The sequence below is a fragment of the Lathamus discolor genome, chromosome 4 (genome assembly GCF_037157495.1).
Source record: "Lathamus discolor isolate bLatDis1 chromosome 4, bLatDis1.hap1, whole genome shotgun sequence".
NCBI classification, from domain to species: domain Eukaryota; kingdom Metazoa; phylum Chordata; class Aves; order Psittaciformes; family Psittacidae; genus Lathamus; species Lathamus discolor.
Genome location: NC_088887.1, coordinates 60,394,628 through 60,412,637, shown reverse-complemented (window position 1 = coordinate 60,412,637; position 18,010 = coordinate 60,394,628). Strand labels below are relative to the sequence as shown.

Genomic DNA, 18,010 nt, shown 5'->3' with positions numbered 1-18,010 from the left:
TGCATCTCTTACCTGTGCTTTGTCAAGATTTACATGAAACATTTACAGTGCTCCATTAATGAAAGGCTGTGGACACACACACTGTGTCTGTGCACCCTGCTAGTTCAGGTTGTAGAACTGAGCGCAAATCTTTAGAGAATGTATGCTTATTCAGAGAAGGTTTGAGATAGCAGATTGATGATAGGACAGCTGTGACCTTGGAGGAAACACCATTTAAGAAACTCCCACACTAACACATAAATATTTCAAGAAAATACAATTTTATTTTTCATTAAAACTGCCAACTTGTCAACGATAGTTGTAAACACCTCTTGTAGTTAAATCTTCATCAGAAATAACAGGTACTATCTAAAGCATTCTCTTCTCTGCACTTGGGAAACAGTTACTAGCTGTGCTCTAACTTAGGTAGTTTACCACACACTTTCCAAGTTGGGCACAGTACCAAGCAAGCTCGTTCGTTAACACATTCTCTTTGGTTTACACAGCAGTACTTTTGTAGCACCTGTATAGTGTAATGAATAGAATAGATTGATAGTCACACACATACTGCGTGTGACAGAACTGGCAGCACTCCCTCTGTTGGGAGATTCATCAGGCTGCAGTGCCTCAGACAAATCCTGAACGTGCCTGGTAAGGCTGAGCCATCCTGGCTTTAGTGCTCTGCGCCAGCAATCCTGGTGCAAGTCTTATATTTGCTATCCCTCAGCAACAAGACCCATTTAAGTAATTTTCTGGGCCCTAGTACTTGTGTCATCTTTTTTAAGCATGCCCTGTACTTTGGATGCACTGCACTCACAATTTCAGCTTGTAACAAGTACCTCCCTGTAGGAACACCATCACACAGGGATCAACATCACACAGAGACTGCAGTTATAACACACCGCAGCACAAGATGCTATGCAGGTTCAGGAAGGCAGGAAGACAACATCTTTTTATCTGCTTAATTTGTTCCTTGCTATTCTGTGTACATCAGACTGACACCAATATTTTCTGTGTCCTTCCAACTACAGCCCGTAGCTTGTTGAGAAATTGAGGCTTTTCAGCTCAGTTGCGCATTTCTGCCTTCAGCCTGCCTGTAGGAATCACTGAACCACCAATTTTCTCAGCACTACTACTATACCCTATCCTCCTTTCTCTTCTGCACAGTGTCTCCAGCTTTTATGTCCCTCTACTGATGTCTGTTCCTTTGAACTCCTACTGCTGTTTACTCTTCTCTGGGAGCATGCAGAAAGGATAAATATTCACTTTCAGTGACTGTATCCTTCTAATCTTCTCATAACATAGTCATTAACTTCTCTACAGCGTGTGTAGGGTGGGAGAGGCTCATACTGTGGCATTTACGCTCACTGCAACAAACACTGTTTTATCATTTGATACAGCAGCAGCTTCCTAACTTTGGCCACAATTCTCAAAACTGTAAACAAAAATATGAAGAGTAATACTCAAGATCCTTCAGTAAAAGGTGTCATAAGCTTGCAGCCCATCATTACTAACTTGCACTGAAGATGTGTGCTTCAGGACCTCCAGGTTTCTAATGTCTGCAATTTTAGAACAGGAAAAGCATCAACTTATACACAGACTGCAACTCTTAGGCTATTATTATTAAACAGTTAGGATCAAGAAATACATATAAAATGAGACAGCACATTCCCTGAAAAACAAATTATACCAGTTACCATGATATGAATCACTCCTTCATTCAGTTCAGGTATTTTTAAGCTACAGAGACAGAAAGATGACAGACTGTTTGCTAAGGAACAAGCAACCCAAAAGGCTGGATAGAGCTTTGAGCAGCCTGGTCTAGTGGAAGGTGTCCCTGATTGTGGCAGGAGATTGGAACCAGGTGATCTTTAAGGTCCTTTCCGACCCCATCCACTCTATAATTCTATGAAAAGCCTGTGTCAATCAAATGACAGTCTTGGTGGATAGCCAGTCAGTTCTCATGTAACTGCTAAGCAGTGAGCTTTTCAATTCCAGTTTCTTCCTTTGTGCACCAAAGTCACGCACCATCATTGTAAACCTGCTACTGTTAGCTCTAAATACCCTTACCATCATTAGTTAGATATATTCTACTTACTTCTCTGACTTTATTTACAAAGTTCTTTAATAGCAAGCCATCAACTGCACACATTTAGCCACAAAATTTAAACACAAGGACACAGGCCTATCATTCATTTAATATTTGGGGCAAATAATAACAAAATTGAGTTTTACATTTGTACACACTTCTTTAAGCATCAGTATCACCGTCACCATTCATACCAGAGGGGAAGAATTAAGCTTACATTTCATACACAAAATCTTAACCCAGGATTTAAATAATCTACTTTATTTTACATAAATCCAACCAGCACAGCTTATGACTTAATTGCTTTCTGCTCCACAGGTTTCAGATGCCGTTTAATGACAAGCTCTCCCTTGCTTGTAAGAAAGGTGTCTGTCATTTCCTCTTCTGTTGGCAACCCGTAAGGTAGTTTCAGGGGCTGTATTCTACAGGCAAAAGAGTTTGCTTAGTGAAGTTCTATGACTAGAATAGTTACATTAAATGCTCTAAATTAAGCAAATAGTTAACAAACCTTATCAGATGTTTAACAACTTTCAGTTTGGAATTCACAGAAGGGATATTTTTGTGCAGTATCGGCTGATGCGCCTGTATAAAGGATAGAATGGGTTTTACAAATGCATTGCCAAACCACAAATCTCTGATCACTCAACTTCTCATACTGACAGTAGAATTACAGACCACACTTGCAAATATAGTAAGTAAAAAACGTCATGCATCAAGAACATAAATATGAAATAAAAACTTGATCAAACTCTATTACAGTAAAATGATAAATTCATCTTCATATATTGAAATTTCTTTCAACTGTTAAAAGTATTGTAAATACAGTAATGTATTTACATTAGAAGTATTTACAGTAAAAGTAATGTAAATACAGGAGTTCAGGAGTACGACTGCTTCAGTTAGATCTTAAACTGATCAAGCATGCTTTTTCTGTAATGTAACACTGACTAGACAAATCTTTGCACAATGTGCAGTTAGTCTAAAAAATCTGGATAAACACATCTTTGACATAAGCTCCCTAAGAGTCTTGGATTTGGAAGGCTTTTCATTAACATACAAGTCTTATTCATGTACCTGTAATATTTGAGTAATATGACCTAGAGAAAACTGAATTCCAAGTATTTAGAAATCTACTTTTAATCATTTTAGCAGAAGTCTCAAGGTAAAGTTCACCTTAGGCATGCAGCGCAATAGCAAACAGTGATTCTCTGAATTCCAGAGAAAAAAGGCTCTTTTCCATTAACATTCCTCTGGGCTCTCAAACACATTTCTCGATTACCGTTATAGCCATTGCAAACCAATCCACATTTTATGACTGCAAAATTGACAAAAATTTAAGAAAAATACCACCTTAATTCTAGCCTATTTCTACATTTCTGATACACACAATAAGTATAAAGTACAACAGTCATACTTTATCCAATCCAAGATCATGTATTATCTTCTTTTCCCAATAAGGGCGACCAATTACACTTTTAATTCTAGTAACAACGTGGATCTTGTGGGGCTGCTCAGGGTCACCTCCATACTTCTCATGATCTCCAGGTCGTGGCTGAAATACCTAGAATCAGAAGTTCACAAAACCATGTTTAAAACTACCTTTCTTCTCAAAAGGTCAAAGTACCAACAAGTGACCTCATATTTAGCTTTTATAACATCAAGTGCCCGGTGTCACTCTCCTAGGTGCAGAATCCTACATTTCAACTCATTAAATTCCATGCCACTGATGACTGCCCAGTGCTCCAGTCTATCTAGATCCCTCTGCAAGGCCTCTTATCCCTCAAGAGTCAACTGCACCTCCCACTTTGATATCAGAGACAAACTTGCTAATGGTGCATTCAACTCCTGCATTCACATCCTTGACAAAAACATTGGACAGAACTGGCCCTAGAATTGAACCCTGAGGAATGTGGCTGGGGGCCGGTTCACCAACCCCATTCACTGCAACCCTCTGGGCTCTGCCTTCAGCCAGTTCTTCAATCGCCCCAGCACAAACCCTCTTATCCCACAGCCTCTGGAAATCTATCATACCACAGAAAACACAAATTAAGCAGGCTAATGCCCACTTTTCAGTCTCTCAAATACTTAAGCACATACCGAGTCTGGAATTCTCGACCTGGTAAAGAGACAACGAACCCACGCTGCCGGTGTCACCGCCTCCATCCTCTTCCCCAGCATCTGTAAAGAGAACAGGACAAAACTTGTCTGCGCTTTCCTTATTTCGTGTTTGCTAAAAGGTTACACGGTCACTCAAACTCGACCCGGCTGAGCACACGTCCCGTCCTTACTACACTTCTAGGTGGCTGAAGAGCAGAGAGTGCCCACACCGGCTCCTCGGACTTTCCAGCTGCCGCTCTCCCGTCTAGAGGAGGCAAGAACCAAACAAACCCCAGCCCAAACTACTACCTTCCAAGCGCCTGCGGGCCCCAGGCCGCCCCTGCCCGCCGCGGCCGCCATTTCGGTGCGCTGCCTTCCGCCCGGCCGCCCGCTCCACGGCACTTCAGTTCCGCGCTGGCGGAACGACAACAGGGAACACTTCCCCCTCCCCTCTGCTGCCGCTTATGGTTTCTGTTTGCCCGGCGGAGGCTGAGGTGGTGCCGCGGGACGGGTGGCCGCGCCGTCCCGGTCCCCCCCCGCGGCGCCCATGTCGCGGACGGGGGGCGATAGCACTGCCGTGCTGGAGCGGGCCGGCGTGGAGACGGTGAAGCGGGCGGTAGAGCTGGACGTAGCGTCTCGGTTCCAAGAGTCGCTAGTGTGTTACCAGGAGGGCATCGACCTGCTGCTGCAGGTGGTGAAAGGTACCGGGCGGGGAGGTCTGGCGGCCGTTTGCCACAGCCGTTGAGGCGGTTAGTTGTTAAACACCCCCCGGTTCTGGGAGGGGGGTGGTTTGGGGGAGAAACGAGGCCTCTCTGGTGCGGAGAGCCGGCCCTGAACCGTCGTCGCCTCATGGGGAAGGAAAGAACTTTTGATTGTGCTTTTGATTGACAGGCACGAAAGATGAGGCAAAAAAGCACCGATACCGGCAGAAAATATCCGAGTACATGACCAGAGCTGAGGACATTAAGAAGCACATCGAGAAAGAGAAACAAGGTATGGAGCTGCCGTGTACCTGTAAACATTTGAATACGTGTTGCTATGTAAACGTTTTATGGGTGAGGTAGTTAACGCGGGAACTACGTCCTGATCCTCTCTGAAAAAAAGGGAGTTCTTTTCCTTTCAGATGGCAAATACCATAAGCAGATCAGGATAGAGGAAAATGCAACGGGTTTCAGCTATGAAAAAGTTTTCCAAGAGTACCTGTCTGAGATTGTTTCCGAAGTTTGGGTGGAGGACCCATACATTCGGAGCGTGCATCAGGCAAGTACACACTCGGTGTAACTGATGAGGATGTAACTACTGAAAAAATCCCAAGTTACTAAATTAAATAAAACTTTTGCAGTTGTATAACTTCCTGCGGTTCTGCGAGATGCTGGTTAAGGGGCCGTGCAAAGTGAAAACGATCCACCTCCTCACTTCCTACGATGAAGTAAGTGTGTAAGTTCTGGTTTCTATTTCCCAATACCCAGGTGGTAACACATGCAAATATACACACATATAAATACATATGTATATTAAATACTTATTTTTAAATACAGATTTTTTTATCACTTCCGAGTACTTGTTAGACTGAGGCTCCGATGCCTTCAGCAGAAAACACAGATTAAGAGAAAAATAAAAATGTGATAATTGAACATAAGTAATTTTATAAATTTAGAGTTTTCTTACAACTGACATTCTTGGTAAGCAGAATCTTAAATGGGAAAGATATTGAAAGCTTTCTTGTGGAAAAGGTCATCAAAACTAAAGCATCTCTTGAGATACGGGCTTTTTTCTCTTCCAACAGCTAGTTGTATATAGTTGTCAGTTTAGAGGCTTCGATGAGCTAAAACCTCGCAAACTATCACTGTATTTATTCTGGCTCAAATAGTAATTCATATCTAGTTTCAAAGGTCTGAGAATGAGCTTCTCCTCCACATGTCTTAGCAAGTGTACCTATAATCCGTTTCTGCTTTTTATCCTGCCTTTGAAACTGCAAATCTGCCTTCATCCAAGTTATTTTTTTTTGGTTTAAGTTATTACTAAAAAACTCTTGGTGAGTTTAGGAAAAGGTGACCAGAAGTAGAATTTATGGTTAAAAAACCCCCCAACAACGTGTCATTTTTACTTTTAACAGGGTAGTGGGAAGAGTCAGCAGATAACTGGCTTGGATGAAATACAACAATCATTGAGGAATTATGGAGTAACGCTGAATATTGCATTTTCATCTTCAATCCATGATCGAGAAATTAGGTGGGTGATATAAAAGAATCAGTGAATGCGAGTTATTTGAACTGCTTAATCCTAACTTTTGAGACAATTTCTAACTACAGCTATGGTTAAAAGAGTGGAAGGCAGTGGCCCTCACTGGACAAAATCAGCCCTCGATAGTTTCACATGTTCTACCTGTGAACATAATAGTACATTTCTCTTTATACATAACAGTCCTTTCCATGGTTTATACAGGTATTGGTGATACTAGGAAACAATTGTGATCGGAACAAGGAGAGTGAGCATCATGTGGATATAACTTTTTTTATTCAACATACTCATGGTATTCAAATTTGTGAATTTTTAAAACAGATTCAACAATGGATGGATGATTAAGATTGGAAGGGGACTTGATTATTTTAAGAGGCCACAGGTAAGAATGCTTTGATCTCATTAATTAACTTATACTGTAGAAGAGCTCATTCTATGTTCACCGTGTCCATTCTGTTAATTTCCACAGGGTCGTTTCAGCATTGGATACTGTGATTTTGACTTGCGACCTTGTCATGAAACAACAGTGGATGTCTTTCATACTAAACATACAAAGAAAATGTGATCAGATACGACTTCTTTTAATGAGTGTTTTTACAAGCATAGAAATGTAAGGTTGGAAGATGCTGCTTGATTCCAGCTCTCCACCCTCAGTAGGAACTCTTCTAAGTACTTAGTCCACCACAGCTTTTATGATCTATAGTTTTAAGAATATTTGAGATTTTTCAGCCTGAGAAAACACAGCTGTACAATTCCTTCACTGTGCTTCTCCCATAATCTTAATTAATATAAGCCATGTCTAAATTTGATCTTGATTTCATAACAGACCCTCAATAGTGCCTGTCAAAGGCATCTTTACTGTCTTGAGCAAATTTGGGTTTTAATATCTTTAATTGAACACCTCATAAACATTTGAAGCTGGGCTGCCACATGTCCTCTTTTATTAGCAGCCTTATTTATTTCCTTTGATTTCTGTATTCTAGTCATGACTACTGTTCTGCTATGATTTGGTCAATCCTGTAATATCTGATTTGAGACTTTACCAGCAACCCCAAATCTAACATTCCATTTTCCAAGCTCCTTGCATACAAACACTGTAGTATTCAGTATATGGGCATTTTGGGGCTTTCTTATGTGCCTCTGCCTGATTTTGGACTGAAAAGTATGCAAGCAGGTGTATTCTTTTCCTTGTCACTCCTGTGTGTTCTTTTATTCTGTGATGCATGGTCATATACTTGATTTCCATCCTTTGCACACTAGGTGTGGAAAGGGTGTATGATCCTCTCCCAGTCTTTTTCCCTGACTTGCAAGTTTAATGTCCTTCCAGCTGGTCGTGTCAGTCTCAGCTGCAGTAAGCTACTTCCCTGCTACTAAGATAGTCCTTTAAAAAAGTAATAATTGATTTTTTTTAATTCTTCCAGAAGCTGGATACCCTTAAGTTTTCTTGCTAATATTGCTAATAATGATTTTAAGGATTATGCTAATAGGAAAAAAAAATGAAAGTATTTCCTTGTATTTCTATCATCCTTTGGAAACCATAAGGTATACTGAGCTGCTGCTGCTTTTTTTTATACAAGAGTTCTTGATCATTTTCAGCAAGTATCTGGCAAAGACATATATTCTGACATGAGGAACAGGCAGTGCAGTTCCCACCAAAATCTTTTCTGCTTCAGAACTGACAGGTGCCTTATACTTTCTGCATCTTGTAATACAGTATGCCTCTGTATTCTAGCATGTTCATTGCTAGAACTTCTCTCTCCTCTGTTTATTTTTTCTAATGGCTGCTGTATTCTGTTATCTTTTTATTTTTACACTTGCTTTATTCTTATTTCACCTTCTGTTATCTAAAGCTGCTATTCCTTTACTCTTGCCTCTAACACAAGTCTATTCCACAGCTATCAAGAAGAATCAGAGCTGGTCTTTGCCTTGTTCTGTGGGTCACAGTTTGGCAGTGGTCTGTCTTATCCTTTTATATAATAATGTCTGCTTTTCAAAGTAACATATAAAAAAAGAATAACATACATGCCACAGAAGCTGTACGCTACCAGTCTACCTACCCCTCAAACATTCCATCAGAGCTCTCTGGCTTGCTGCTGTGGTACTAGGTTTCTAGTCACTGTTGTCAATTTTATTCAGTTGTGTATAATATATGCCTATATTTAATGGGAATAAAGGTTATTTTTTACTATTTTTAGTTACAGTCACCTGTTTGAATTCTTCTCTGAACTATTTATTTGCATATATTTATATATAATTACATAGGTAATTAAAGGAAGGTAGGTAATCCTTAAAGACCAGCCATGTTTTGGAGAGTATTTGCTGTGAATACACTAAGCTTTCCAAATGTGAAGCTTTGTATCTTTTAAGATAGCCCAGCAATTTGAGATGTACAGGGGCAAAGTGAAACGCCACCTTAAATACCTTAAATATTGTAGATCAACTATAAAGTTTAGTACTTATTTGGAAATGAAAATATTTATACTTCTGGCATCTGCACTGGAACACCTCTCCTGTGTAGACAGGCGAAGGAGCTGGGCTTTTTCAGCCTGGAAAAGAGAAGGCTCCAGCAGGATGTTAAAGCAGCCTTCCAGTGCCTAAAGGGGGCCAATGAGAAAGCTGAAGAGTGACTTTTTACAAGGGCATGTAGTGACAGGTCAAGGGGGAATGGCTTTAAACTGACAGATGGGAGATTTAGGTCAGAAGTAAGGAAGACATTCTTCACTGTGAGGGTGGTGAGACACTGGCACAGGTTGCCCAGAAGAAGTTGTGGCTGCCCCATCCCTGGCAGTGTTCAGGGCCAGGCTGGGTGGGGCTTTGAGCAACCTGGTCTGGTGGAAAGTGTCTCTGCCTGTGTCAAGGGGGTTGGAACTAGGTGGGTTTTAGTGTTCCTTCCAACCTAAACCATTCTGTGATTCTATGATTCTGTAATCGTGTAATGCAGTATGTCTCTCTGTTCTAGTAGGAATCCCCTTTGATGTGGTCCTCCCCAAATACCACAAAAGGCAAACATTTTCTTCCCTCTCTTGCCCTTTCAAATCTAGAACTTTTTCCTTTTTTTGATCAGACTGTAATCCACTAAGACTACAGATTTCCTTGAGATCCAATGGACATGCAATATCTGTCCATACATACAAGTAAGCCTTCAGTGATATACCAGTTGGTGCTGCACTGCAATTTTTACCTATAAGTCCTTTATCACTGAATAGTTCCTTTCACTGTCAGTAGGAACACCATGTATGAGGAGGTAATTGGCATCGATGAGTGGAGAAAAAAATAAATTGTCTGGGAAATCTAATAGTACAGTTCTTCAATAATTTTACTGACTCTCCAGGCTATGTTCTACGCTGCCACTCATGTGATCAGGTCATCACTTGGATCGTGCTTCAGGGCTGTCCCTCATGCCACCATCTGTGCAGATGAGCTTAAACCACCTTCCCTGCTGGAGTCAGCAGAGCATTGTTCAGTCACATGGTGTGGCTGTCAGTCCTAGCCGAGAGCTGGATCCACCCCCAGTGACTGCTCTCCTTAACCAAAGGTAAGTCGCTTCTGACACGGAATTTCCTCCTACTGGGTGCTGGTCAACGAGCCATCTTCCAAAGGTGACAGTCTGGAAGTAACACAGTAACACCTCAGATGCCTCCACAGACCTCACTTGTTAAGTATTTGACTCGTGAAGAAATATTTGCAGCTAGCAGGCTCATCTGGTCAGCACCATTTCTTTAACAAAGGAGGGAAGTATTCATAAAAGGATATACTGCCTAGGGCTTCCTAATCTGCCTAAATCCTCATTTGAAGAATTGCAGTCGCTGCTGTTATCCTGCTTATCCAGCAGTTGGGTGACGAAGAAATTGTGTAACTTGGAAGTACATAAACTCTTCAACTGCTTCAACTGGGTGGAGTTCCTATCTGCCTCTGCTGCTCTGTGTTCTCTCCTATGGCACTACATTGCTGCTCTTCTGACCTCATCATAGTTGTATTTTGCTTACACCATGACAGAATTTGGTGCTGTGACTTGGATTCAGATGTCCTGCTTCCCCTGGGAGGACCACTGACTGATCCCTGCTGAAACCCCCTTGGTACCACTTAGAAAGGTAAGGGTCTTTGTGAAATTCCTACTGCAGCATCAGCCGAGGGTTGTCTGTATGGACAAGGAAGCCAGAATGTCCTACAGACCTAACTGTAAGTCTTTGAAATTCAGCAGGATTCTGTCACACTAGCTTTCCACCCAACTTTCCTTCTCGCCACAGCCTCAGAAATGCAATTAGGCCAGCCCCAAGGACATGAACATTATTGTTCCTTTACTTCCTTTACGCCAGAACAGCAAGATTGTTTCTTGCCTAATTGTTACTGGCATTTCTCAGTCTACTTAATGTGTCCCTGATTTCCCTGCAGTTCCCTTACCTTCAGGAGTATTAAATCCTGTTAGTATTTCAAGACAACTCATATGTCATGCAGTAAAGAAGCCTTTCTCTGTAACTCTCCCTCATTTCTGGATACGGTGCTTTCCTTTTAAGTCCTACGACTCCAGTTAACCTCCTGGGAAAAGACTGATGTAAATTGGGTTGTGCTGTATATTGTGACTCTGCCTTACTGTGCTCACCTCAACAGGTGAATTTATGGCTTTTTTGCTTTATGAACCTCCCACTGCAAATTTCACTGCTGTTCAAGGGCAGTTTGGTGAAGAAAGAGTTGTGTAACACAAAGGTATATAAACTCTGTGAGTGCCTCATTTGGGCACAGTTCACATCAGGAGAGTCCTTTCCTTCAGCTGCAGCAATAAACTACTTTTGTTCTAACCTGATCAGAGTTGCATTCTGCCTATTTGTCAACAGAGAAATACATCTTGAGCCTTTCTTTCATAATGTTAGTTTATATTAAACTATTATTTTTATTTAACGTGAAAACTGTCATTTTCAGTTCATTATTGCATTTTATTAGCTTATTTTCTCCTAGATGTTAACATAAGGAACTTGTTTCTCATACATGTGTACTTCCTAATGTAGAAATATTCCAGTTTTTATCTCAGATAGCAGTACCTATGGCAGCAGTGACTCCTAACTTTGTGCCAAGCAGTGTGGATACAAAGGAGGCATGTATGGCCTCTGCTCCAGTTAGTTAGCTTCTTCTACCCTCATCACATAAACCTCTACACTGAATTTCCTAAGCCCTCCTCTGCTTGCACAGACCAAAGCCCTAATCCAGCGTGGAACTGCTGGACTGATTCACTATGCAGTAGCAAGCTTAGCTTACTACCAGGCAGAGGGTCACCACACTGCAAAAAAGGACTTTCAACCAGAAACCAGGGGGACATACACAGCTCTCCCCTATACAGCTCAGGCCCTGGGGCACAGCCTTTTGGTTACTATCTGCAAGAAGTGGGATGCAGGTGGGGGATCCAGTGCAGCAGCACCACAGCAGTTTTCCATCTACCCCATCCCATCTGCATCAGCCATTTGTACCTTCTTGGCTCCAGAGCCAGTTTGGGATGCCTCTACTGTTTTCCCCGATTTAAGCAGCAATGGTGTCTGTCAGCATGGAGCAATACAGGGCTGCAGCCTATTGCAGTGGCTTACATTCCCACAGTTTGGTAACCTTGGATGCAGGCAGTGTAAATCTAATTGCTGGTAGGTAATATTAGGCAAAAGTACAAGGTTAAACAGTTTGAATGACTAATAAAGTTCAGCTTGTAGAAATTAACGTTTTAATATTTTCAATAAATAAAAAGCAGCAGCAGTTTAACTTGCATTTTCAAAGTGCAAGTCACATTAACATTTTTATATTCTCACAGAGCAGATTCCATCTGCTCTGCAAGTCACCATCTTGTGGACATGCTCTTAGTAATGTTGTCACTAGCACAGTGGTTTCATTTGGGCAAAACTTACTGCCGGTGAGGTTCTTCACCAGCTCACTGCACAGTGCTGGTGGCAGCCACTGCTCTGGCAGATCAATGTTACAGACTTCAATCCTTCCATGCTTTACATCCATATCTACTTTAACATCAAGAACAGAATCTTTATAGGCTATGTTAAAATGAGTGCTAACATTGAACTTTGGTGTCTTCCCGTATACCCATTCCCAGGTTTGTAGTTCCTTAGCTTTATTATTAATTCCAGGCAGCACAGTCTCATCAGCTGGATTTATTAAGTTGATATGACGATCAATTTGGTGCTGCGTTGCATATTCTTCAGCAATGGCATCCAGAAGCAGCTCAGAAGTTAAACTAGAATCTTCATCAAAGAGATTTTTCACTGTGGCAGGCACACTAGGAGTAGCATTGCTTTTTAGCCCTTTATAAGGACTTCTTAGCACAGAAGATAAAACAAACTTATCCGTGTTACAGAGTAAAGTACAGTGGTGATAAGCAGCTGTCCTTCCCAGTTTTGCAGCAGTACCTGAGATTTTGTATTGCCTGTCTAGCAAGATATCATATCTGTCAGTGACATGTACATCTAACTGTGGGCGCAAGGCTTTCAGGGCCTTCACAACTAGTTTCAGGTTTTCCATTCGTTCGTGTTTTTTCCTCGTTGTAAAGAAAGTCAAATTGATATTGCCTAAGTCATGGTACACTGTCCCTCCTCCACTTCTTCTTCTGGCTAGTTTTATATTTTTTTGCCTCAATAGCCTGAGGTTGCATTCCTGCCAGGGATTCTGATGTCTCCCTATTACCACAGCAGGGGAGTTTCTCCAAAGGAAAAGGACCTGCTGGTTCTCTAAATTCATGTGGTCATGGATCCAGTCTTCCACAGCCAGATTCTGGTAAACATCATTAGAAGTAGACTGCATAATGAGGCCTCCACTTGCCGTGCTTCTGAAGCCAGCTTTTGGAGCCTGGAGGATGCAGGATAGCTGAAGGCAGTTCTTTAATGATGCCTGGAGCACCATGTTCTTAATAACTGAACAGCAGATGGAAGCAATGCTCAATCTAGTAACACTGAACGTGGCAAGTGCACAATCTGCTGTTGTAACTGAAATGAAATGCTAGTAGCAGTCATGATGCAGTCATGCTCTTCCCAAAGCAGCAATGCTCCTGAAGTGATGCAAGTTACAAGGCATGATTCTCCTGAAGCTAGTGATGTGGTCCAAACCCTGACATGTACTTAACATAAAAGTGGGGGTTGTCAGTAGCTTCTCCTCGCTGCCCTTAATGCCTAAAAAATCAAGGGAAGAAACGGAATTAAGGCGTGTATTTTCCCCTCACTAGTACAATTTTACTTTGTGTATTTTGCTAAACTTAATTTTAGCAGTCCAGTTTTGTTACGATTAAAAAACCCAAACCAAACGAAACAAAACTGGTGCACCAAGCTCACCAACTCGTTGGGTCAGTCAGGAGTCAGCCGGGCGCAGAGCTTGCTGCCACGGTGCCTGCAGCGCCCAACCGAGAGGCGAGGCGAGGCAAGGCCGGCGGAGGTACCGGAGCCGGGCGCCATTTCGTTCTTGGCGCGGGCCGCCCCTCACCGTGCGGCAGCAGGCCCCATCCCGCCGCGGGGTGCACCAAGGCGAGGCACCCCTGGCCCGCCACCTTCCTCCCCCCTCCGTTAACCGGCCGCCCCTGCGGGCCGCGAGTCCCTACTCACAGTTAGGAATGGCAAGGCAGCGACCGCGCCGGCGGCAGTCCCTTCCGGTTCCCGAGGTTAGAGGTGCTGGGGGCGGTACTGCTGCCGCCCGGCGGGAAAGCGGCAACGGAGATCCACCATCCCGGTGGTGGTGCAGGGCCGTCAGCGGGTTCTGGCTGCTCGGCTGAGGGCTGAGGGCTGAGGGCTGAGGGGAGCAGGCGGCGCTTCTCCTACCGCGGCCAGGACGTGGTATGGCTGGAGGGGGTTGAGAAGTGAGGATGGTCGGCTGCCGCGCAGCGTGCTGCCGAGTGAGTTCAAACTCTTCAGCCTCATAAAAAACCAAACCGCACCTCCTGTGGTAAGCGGTTGTAAAATGATAAGTAGTGTTACAGAAAATAGGTGTTCATTGTTACTGCCTCTGCCGACACGGGAACTGCGAAGTGTCGGATCATGCCGGAAACAGGCAGATGCACAACAAACAGGACAGATGATAAGTCGCGCAAGACCCAGCCGTGCAGTGCCTCATCACAAGATGTTCTGGATGCTAGAAGCTTTCATGAGTTCAAAAGGAGACTGAACAAGTTACCATAAATGCACAGAGGTTTGTGAAATGCATAGAAACTGCAGTATTTATGAAGATCCACAAATTACGTGTCGGTATCATAATTCTTTAATGAGCTGAAATTGATCCAAAACTAGATAATTAGAGATGTATTACGTGCAGCAGCTTGTCTTCAGATTTGCATTGATTTAAACCATTCTTCAAGTCTACTGGACCATGGCTATAACTTCAAGAGCTATTATCGATGTTTAAGCTAATGCTGTCAGATCTTGTTTGATGCTAGTGCTGAAGTTTTTATCCTCAGTAGTATCTATATGGGCAGGTGTGAGCTGTATGTCTCTTGCTGGGTGTATGTGTATTTATAAAGGGTATGGTGCATGCATTTATCTTCCATTCTGCCTTTATATTGGAGTCCCAAGACATTAAGGAATTGTAGAGAAAAAGGTTGGTACAGTGGGTTGTGAGAATTCATGTAGGCTATTTCTGTTGAACAGGTAAGAAATTACGCTTTGTGGTTCTCTAAATAGGTGCCTTAGGAAGAAATGCCAAGTTGATGTCCTTATTCAGACGAAACAGTGAAATTACTTGAGGAAGCAGTTTGGCTTTGGGTGTGTAATTGGGTGTTCATATGTTTGCTTTATCAATAAAGTAACCTATTTGTGATGTGGCCTGAATTGCCTTTTACCTTCTAATCAAAGAAACAGAACTAGAACAGCTGTCTTCCCTGAAGGGCAAAGGAGAAAAGAAGATGGATAAGGGTGAAAGACTTTGAGATTAAAGATGTGAGCTTGCTATTATTTCCTACTGAAGAACAATATCATTAGGAGCAGGAGTATTCTTACCAGACTCTTAAAAGAAATGTGGGGGGAGTCTGGCAAGCAAAAAGTAAGAAATCATCACTGCATGTGTACTGGTGGTGACTAGTGAGAGGAACAAGACTAAAAGGATCCTGATGTGATGTGTGCCCAAGCACTTGGCACATTGTATTGCCACATTAAAAAGAAAGGAAAAAAAAAAACCCTGGGAATTATTTTAAGCAGTTTGAAATGGGCACAATTAGTTGCTAAATTAGACTGGTGAAACTTTTCACTGGGGCTAATTATTCTGTAATGCATAGGGTAAAAAGCATGTGAACTTTGTCCAGAAAAATGTGCTGAGTGTTCTGAATATCAAAAAACCAACTTTTGAGGCAGTTGGCAAAATGCAGAGGTTAGCCTGGGCACTTTAACTGGTCAGAGGAAATGAAATGCCCCTTGTGGGGCTTCTGCTGTTAACTAAAAACAGCTTGCTGAAGCCTTAGTTTCCATTTTGGCACTTGACTCTTCGAAATTTGCAGTATGTCATTTTGCCATGCGGTGTCACTAAAAGCACACTGCGAGCTGCTACCCTCCCCGGTTTTTTGTAGTTCAAAACTGGGTTCCCTTAATTAGAACCAGAATGCCAAAAAATGTAAAGCGGGGAGAGTGCTAGGTGGTCAGGTGAAAATGCCATGGGTCTGTTTTCTATGCTGAAGGGTAAACTCCACATGCAACAATAAATACCTTTACTGAAAAGTGGGTTTTTTTTGGAAACAAACCCGGCAAGATAATTAGAACTATTATGAAAATAAGTGAGAAGTATGAATTTATAAATACACACCGTGATTTATTTATCTCTTCTGGATTGGAATTTTTAAATTTCTTAGTCTCAGCTACTATCTTATAAATCGCGTATCTGCAGAATACAGCGGTTATTGGTTTTGCTTTTGAAAACAGTTCTGTGTATGACTGACTTTCTTTGATGAACAAAGCTGTGTTTGGTGCACCGAAAGCAAAGCAACTGCTCAGCACAACCTTAACCAGCATTAACATATAAGAGAGAACACACCATATGTCAGAGAAAGCTGTAGACGTACCAGAGTGAAAACAATTAAAAATACCGCATTTCACCCCTAAAATGAATTTTCATGAAGACTAATTTTGGTAAAGTTATGAAAACCTGAAATGTTTTTTTTTCACATCTCTTTTGGAGATCAGCATGATAATGCAGAGTCTTCTCTGATGATTCCCGCCATACCAAAATCAGGAAGTGACTTGTAAGAAAGCCAGGATGGGGAGAGGAAAATAAAAAGTCCTGTTTCTCTTGCTTTTGTCCTGGAAGTTGAAATTTTCCAATTTCTTCTCTATCTGCTGGTGGGGATCATACTTCAGAGGTATTGGGCACTCCTGACCTCCAAAAAGGTGAGCTCTATCCATGAGTGCTTAATAGTGGCAGCTTGCAGAAGTGACCTGTCACTCAGGCGGCACTGTCTCCAGAATATAAAATCCGTGCTAATGGTGGACAGAGGACATTTATCTCTGGTTTCTCAGCTTGACGTTGGGACTTACCTAAAGCAGCCTCTTTCAAAGGCTGGTCTAGTGGAAGGTGCCCCTCCTCACGGCAGGGGGGTTGGAACTGGATGATCTTAATGTCCTTTCCAACCCAAACCAGTCTATGATTCTAATGGTTAGGGATAACTTTTCCTTCAGGGGGAGAGCTGGAGTCGGGGTTTCTACAGCTCTCCACAGCCATCCAGTCTAGCTAGGGCTTTCACTCGACTCTGAAAGAACCTCCTCCCGCCGCCGCCCTGCTCCCACCCTGCAGAGCTTCGCCTTACCGCGGGGAGGCGAGGAGGAGCCCAGGGCTGCGGACCAGGGCGATGGGCTACGCGGGGCTGTGGCTCCCCGTTCCCCCTCGGCGGGCTGAGGCTGTTGCCAGGCGCCCGGGGAACGCGGAGGGAGGCAGCCGTTGGGGCATGGCACCGCCCATTGGGCAGGGCGGGAGAGCGGGCGCGACGGCGGGTGCCTCAGGTGGCCGTCGGCAGCGGCCATGAGCGCTGGGCGCTCCTCGGCGCCCCGGAGGGGGAGAGCGGAGAGTCGCCGTAAGGTAGTGACCGGCGGGAGGGGGGCTGCGGGAGCGGCCGGTCCTGTCGCTGCGTGCGCTGTGGAGAGCAAGGCGGAAAGGACATCTGTCCTATCCCCGGCAGTGCTCAAGGCCAGGCCGGACCTGCCTTGGAGCAACCTGGTGTCCCTGCCCGTGACAGGGGTTGGGACTACATGACCTTAGGGTCCCTTCCAACCCAAACCATTCTGTGATTCTATGAAGCTTAGGGTGGTGTGAGTGTGAGGTTCTACCCCTGTCGCAAGGGGACTGCATTATTACAGTTCCGAGGATGGTGGTAGAAGGTGCCAACAGTGGTAGTTAAAATCTCAACTGCTCTGTGGCAAGCGTAAATAATGGTTCTTTTAGGATATATAAATAAAAAATATGCAAATAATCATATTATTTTTCAAAAAGTGCTCTTTCACAAGTTAAGTAAAATTAGTATTGTGGGTGCGCAAATACTGTCTGGAAATCTGAGTCCTTGTTGCTCAGTGAGGCGGTGAAGATACTGATAGCTTGCAGATTACTCTGACCTCTTCTATTCCTTTTCTGGAAGGACTAGGGAAGTGTAAGAGAAGATTTGGGGGG

The 18,010-nt window shown here is 43.2% G+C and overlaps 4 protein-coding genes across 6 annotated transcripts in view; 2 read left to right on the top strand and 2 right to left on the bottom strand.

The window, feature by feature from the left end:
- Positions 1–2,157: 2,157 nt before the first annotated feature.
- On the bottom strand, positions 2,158–4,718 carry MRPL30 (mitochondrial ribosomal protein L30). The gene is made up of 5 exons (XM_065677676.1): positions 4,475–4,718; positions 4,166–4,246; positions 3,483–3,629; positions 2,577–2,650; positions 2,158–2,490 (listed from the first exon to the last, which is right to left on the bottom strand). Exons 1-5 carry the CDS (start codon positions 4,523–4,525, stop codon positions 2,358–2,360), a joined length of 486 nt encoding a protein of 161 aa, XP_065533748.1. The 5' UTR covers positions 4,526–4,718; the 3' UTR covers positions 2,158–2,357.
- Positions 4,568–8,600, top strand: MITD1 (microtubule interacting and trafficking domain containing 1). 2 transcript variants are annotated; one of them, XM_065677674.1, is made up of 7 exons: positions 4,568–4,866; positions 5,057–5,158; positions 5,289–5,425; positions 5,508–5,594; positions 6,282–6,397; positions 6,728–6,788; positions 6,876–8,600. In XM_065677674.1, the coding sequence occupies exons 1-7, from the start codon at positions 4,713–4,715 to the stop codon at positions 6,969–6,971; spliced, it is 753 nt and encodes a 250-aa protein (XP_065533746.1). In that variant the 5' UTR covers positions 4,568–4,712; the 3' UTR covers positions 6,972–8,600. The 2 variants fall into 2 exon arrangements, with proteins under 2 accessions (XP_065533746.1, XP_065533747.1); XM_065677675.1 differs by having other exon boundaries at positions 4,776–4,856.
- Positions 8,601–12,084: 3,484 nt separating this feature from the next.
- LIPT1 (lipoyltransferase 1) lies at positions 12,085–14,365 on the bottom strand. Its single transcript, XM_065677673.1, has 2 exons — positions 13,981–14,365; positions 12,085–13,554 (listed from the first exon to the last, which is right to left on the bottom strand). The coding sequence occupies exon 2, from the start codon at positions 13,286–13,288 to the stop codon at positions 12,167–12,169; it is 1,122 nt and encodes a 373-aa protein (XP_065533745.1). The 5' UTR covers positions 13,289–13,554; positions 13,981–14,365; the 3' UTR covers positions 12,085–12,166.
- TSGA10 (testis specific 10) overlaps positions 13,929–18,010 on the top strand; it is a 32,044-nt gene continuing 27,962 nt past the window's right edge. Inside the window, exon 1 of one of the 2 annotated variants that reach the window (XM_065677671.1) lies at positions 13,929–14,267. In XM_065677671.1, the coding sequence (XP_065533743.1) occupies positions 14,238–14,267 (30 nt within the window). In that variant the 5' untranslated portion in view covers positions 13,929–14,237. Of the gene's footprint in view, positions 14,268–17,368; positions 17,426–18,010 lie in introns of those variants that run through there. The other variant, XM_065677670.1, reaches the window with a different exon arrangement.

Excerpts from the sequence above, each read along its gene's own strand:
- MITD1 (XM_065677674.1), top strand. The coding sequence starts at position 4,713 with ATGTCGCGGACGGGGGGCGATAGCACTGCCGTGCTGGAGCGGGCCGGC. Across the intron at positions 5,595-6,281 it reads TCCTCACTTCCTACGATGAA|GGTAGTGGGAAGAGTCAGCA; the intron begins GTAAGTGTGTAA and ends TACTTTTAACAG. Across the intron at positions 6,789-6,875 it reads ATTATTTTAAGAGGCCACAG|GGTCGTTTCAGCATTGGATA; the intron begins GTAAGAATGCTT and ends TAATTTCCACAG.
- LIPT1 (XM_065677673.1), bottom strand. The coding sequence starts at position 13,288 with ATGGTGCTCCAGGCATCATTAAAGAACTGCCTTCAGCTATCCTGCATC.
- MRPL30 (XM_065677676.1), bottom strand. The coding sequence starts at position 4,525 with ATGGCGGCCGCGGCGGGCAGGGGCGGCCTGGGGCCCGCAGGCGCTTGG. Across the intron at positions 4,247-4,474 it reads GGCCCGCAGGCGCTTGGAAG|ATGCTGGGGAAGAGGATGGA; the intron begins GTAGTAGTTTGG and ends TTCTCTTTACAG. Across the intron at positions 2,491-2,576 it reads GTTGTTAAACATCTGATAAG|AATACAGCCCCTGAAACTAC; the intron begins GTTTGTTAACTA and ends TTTTGCCTGTAG.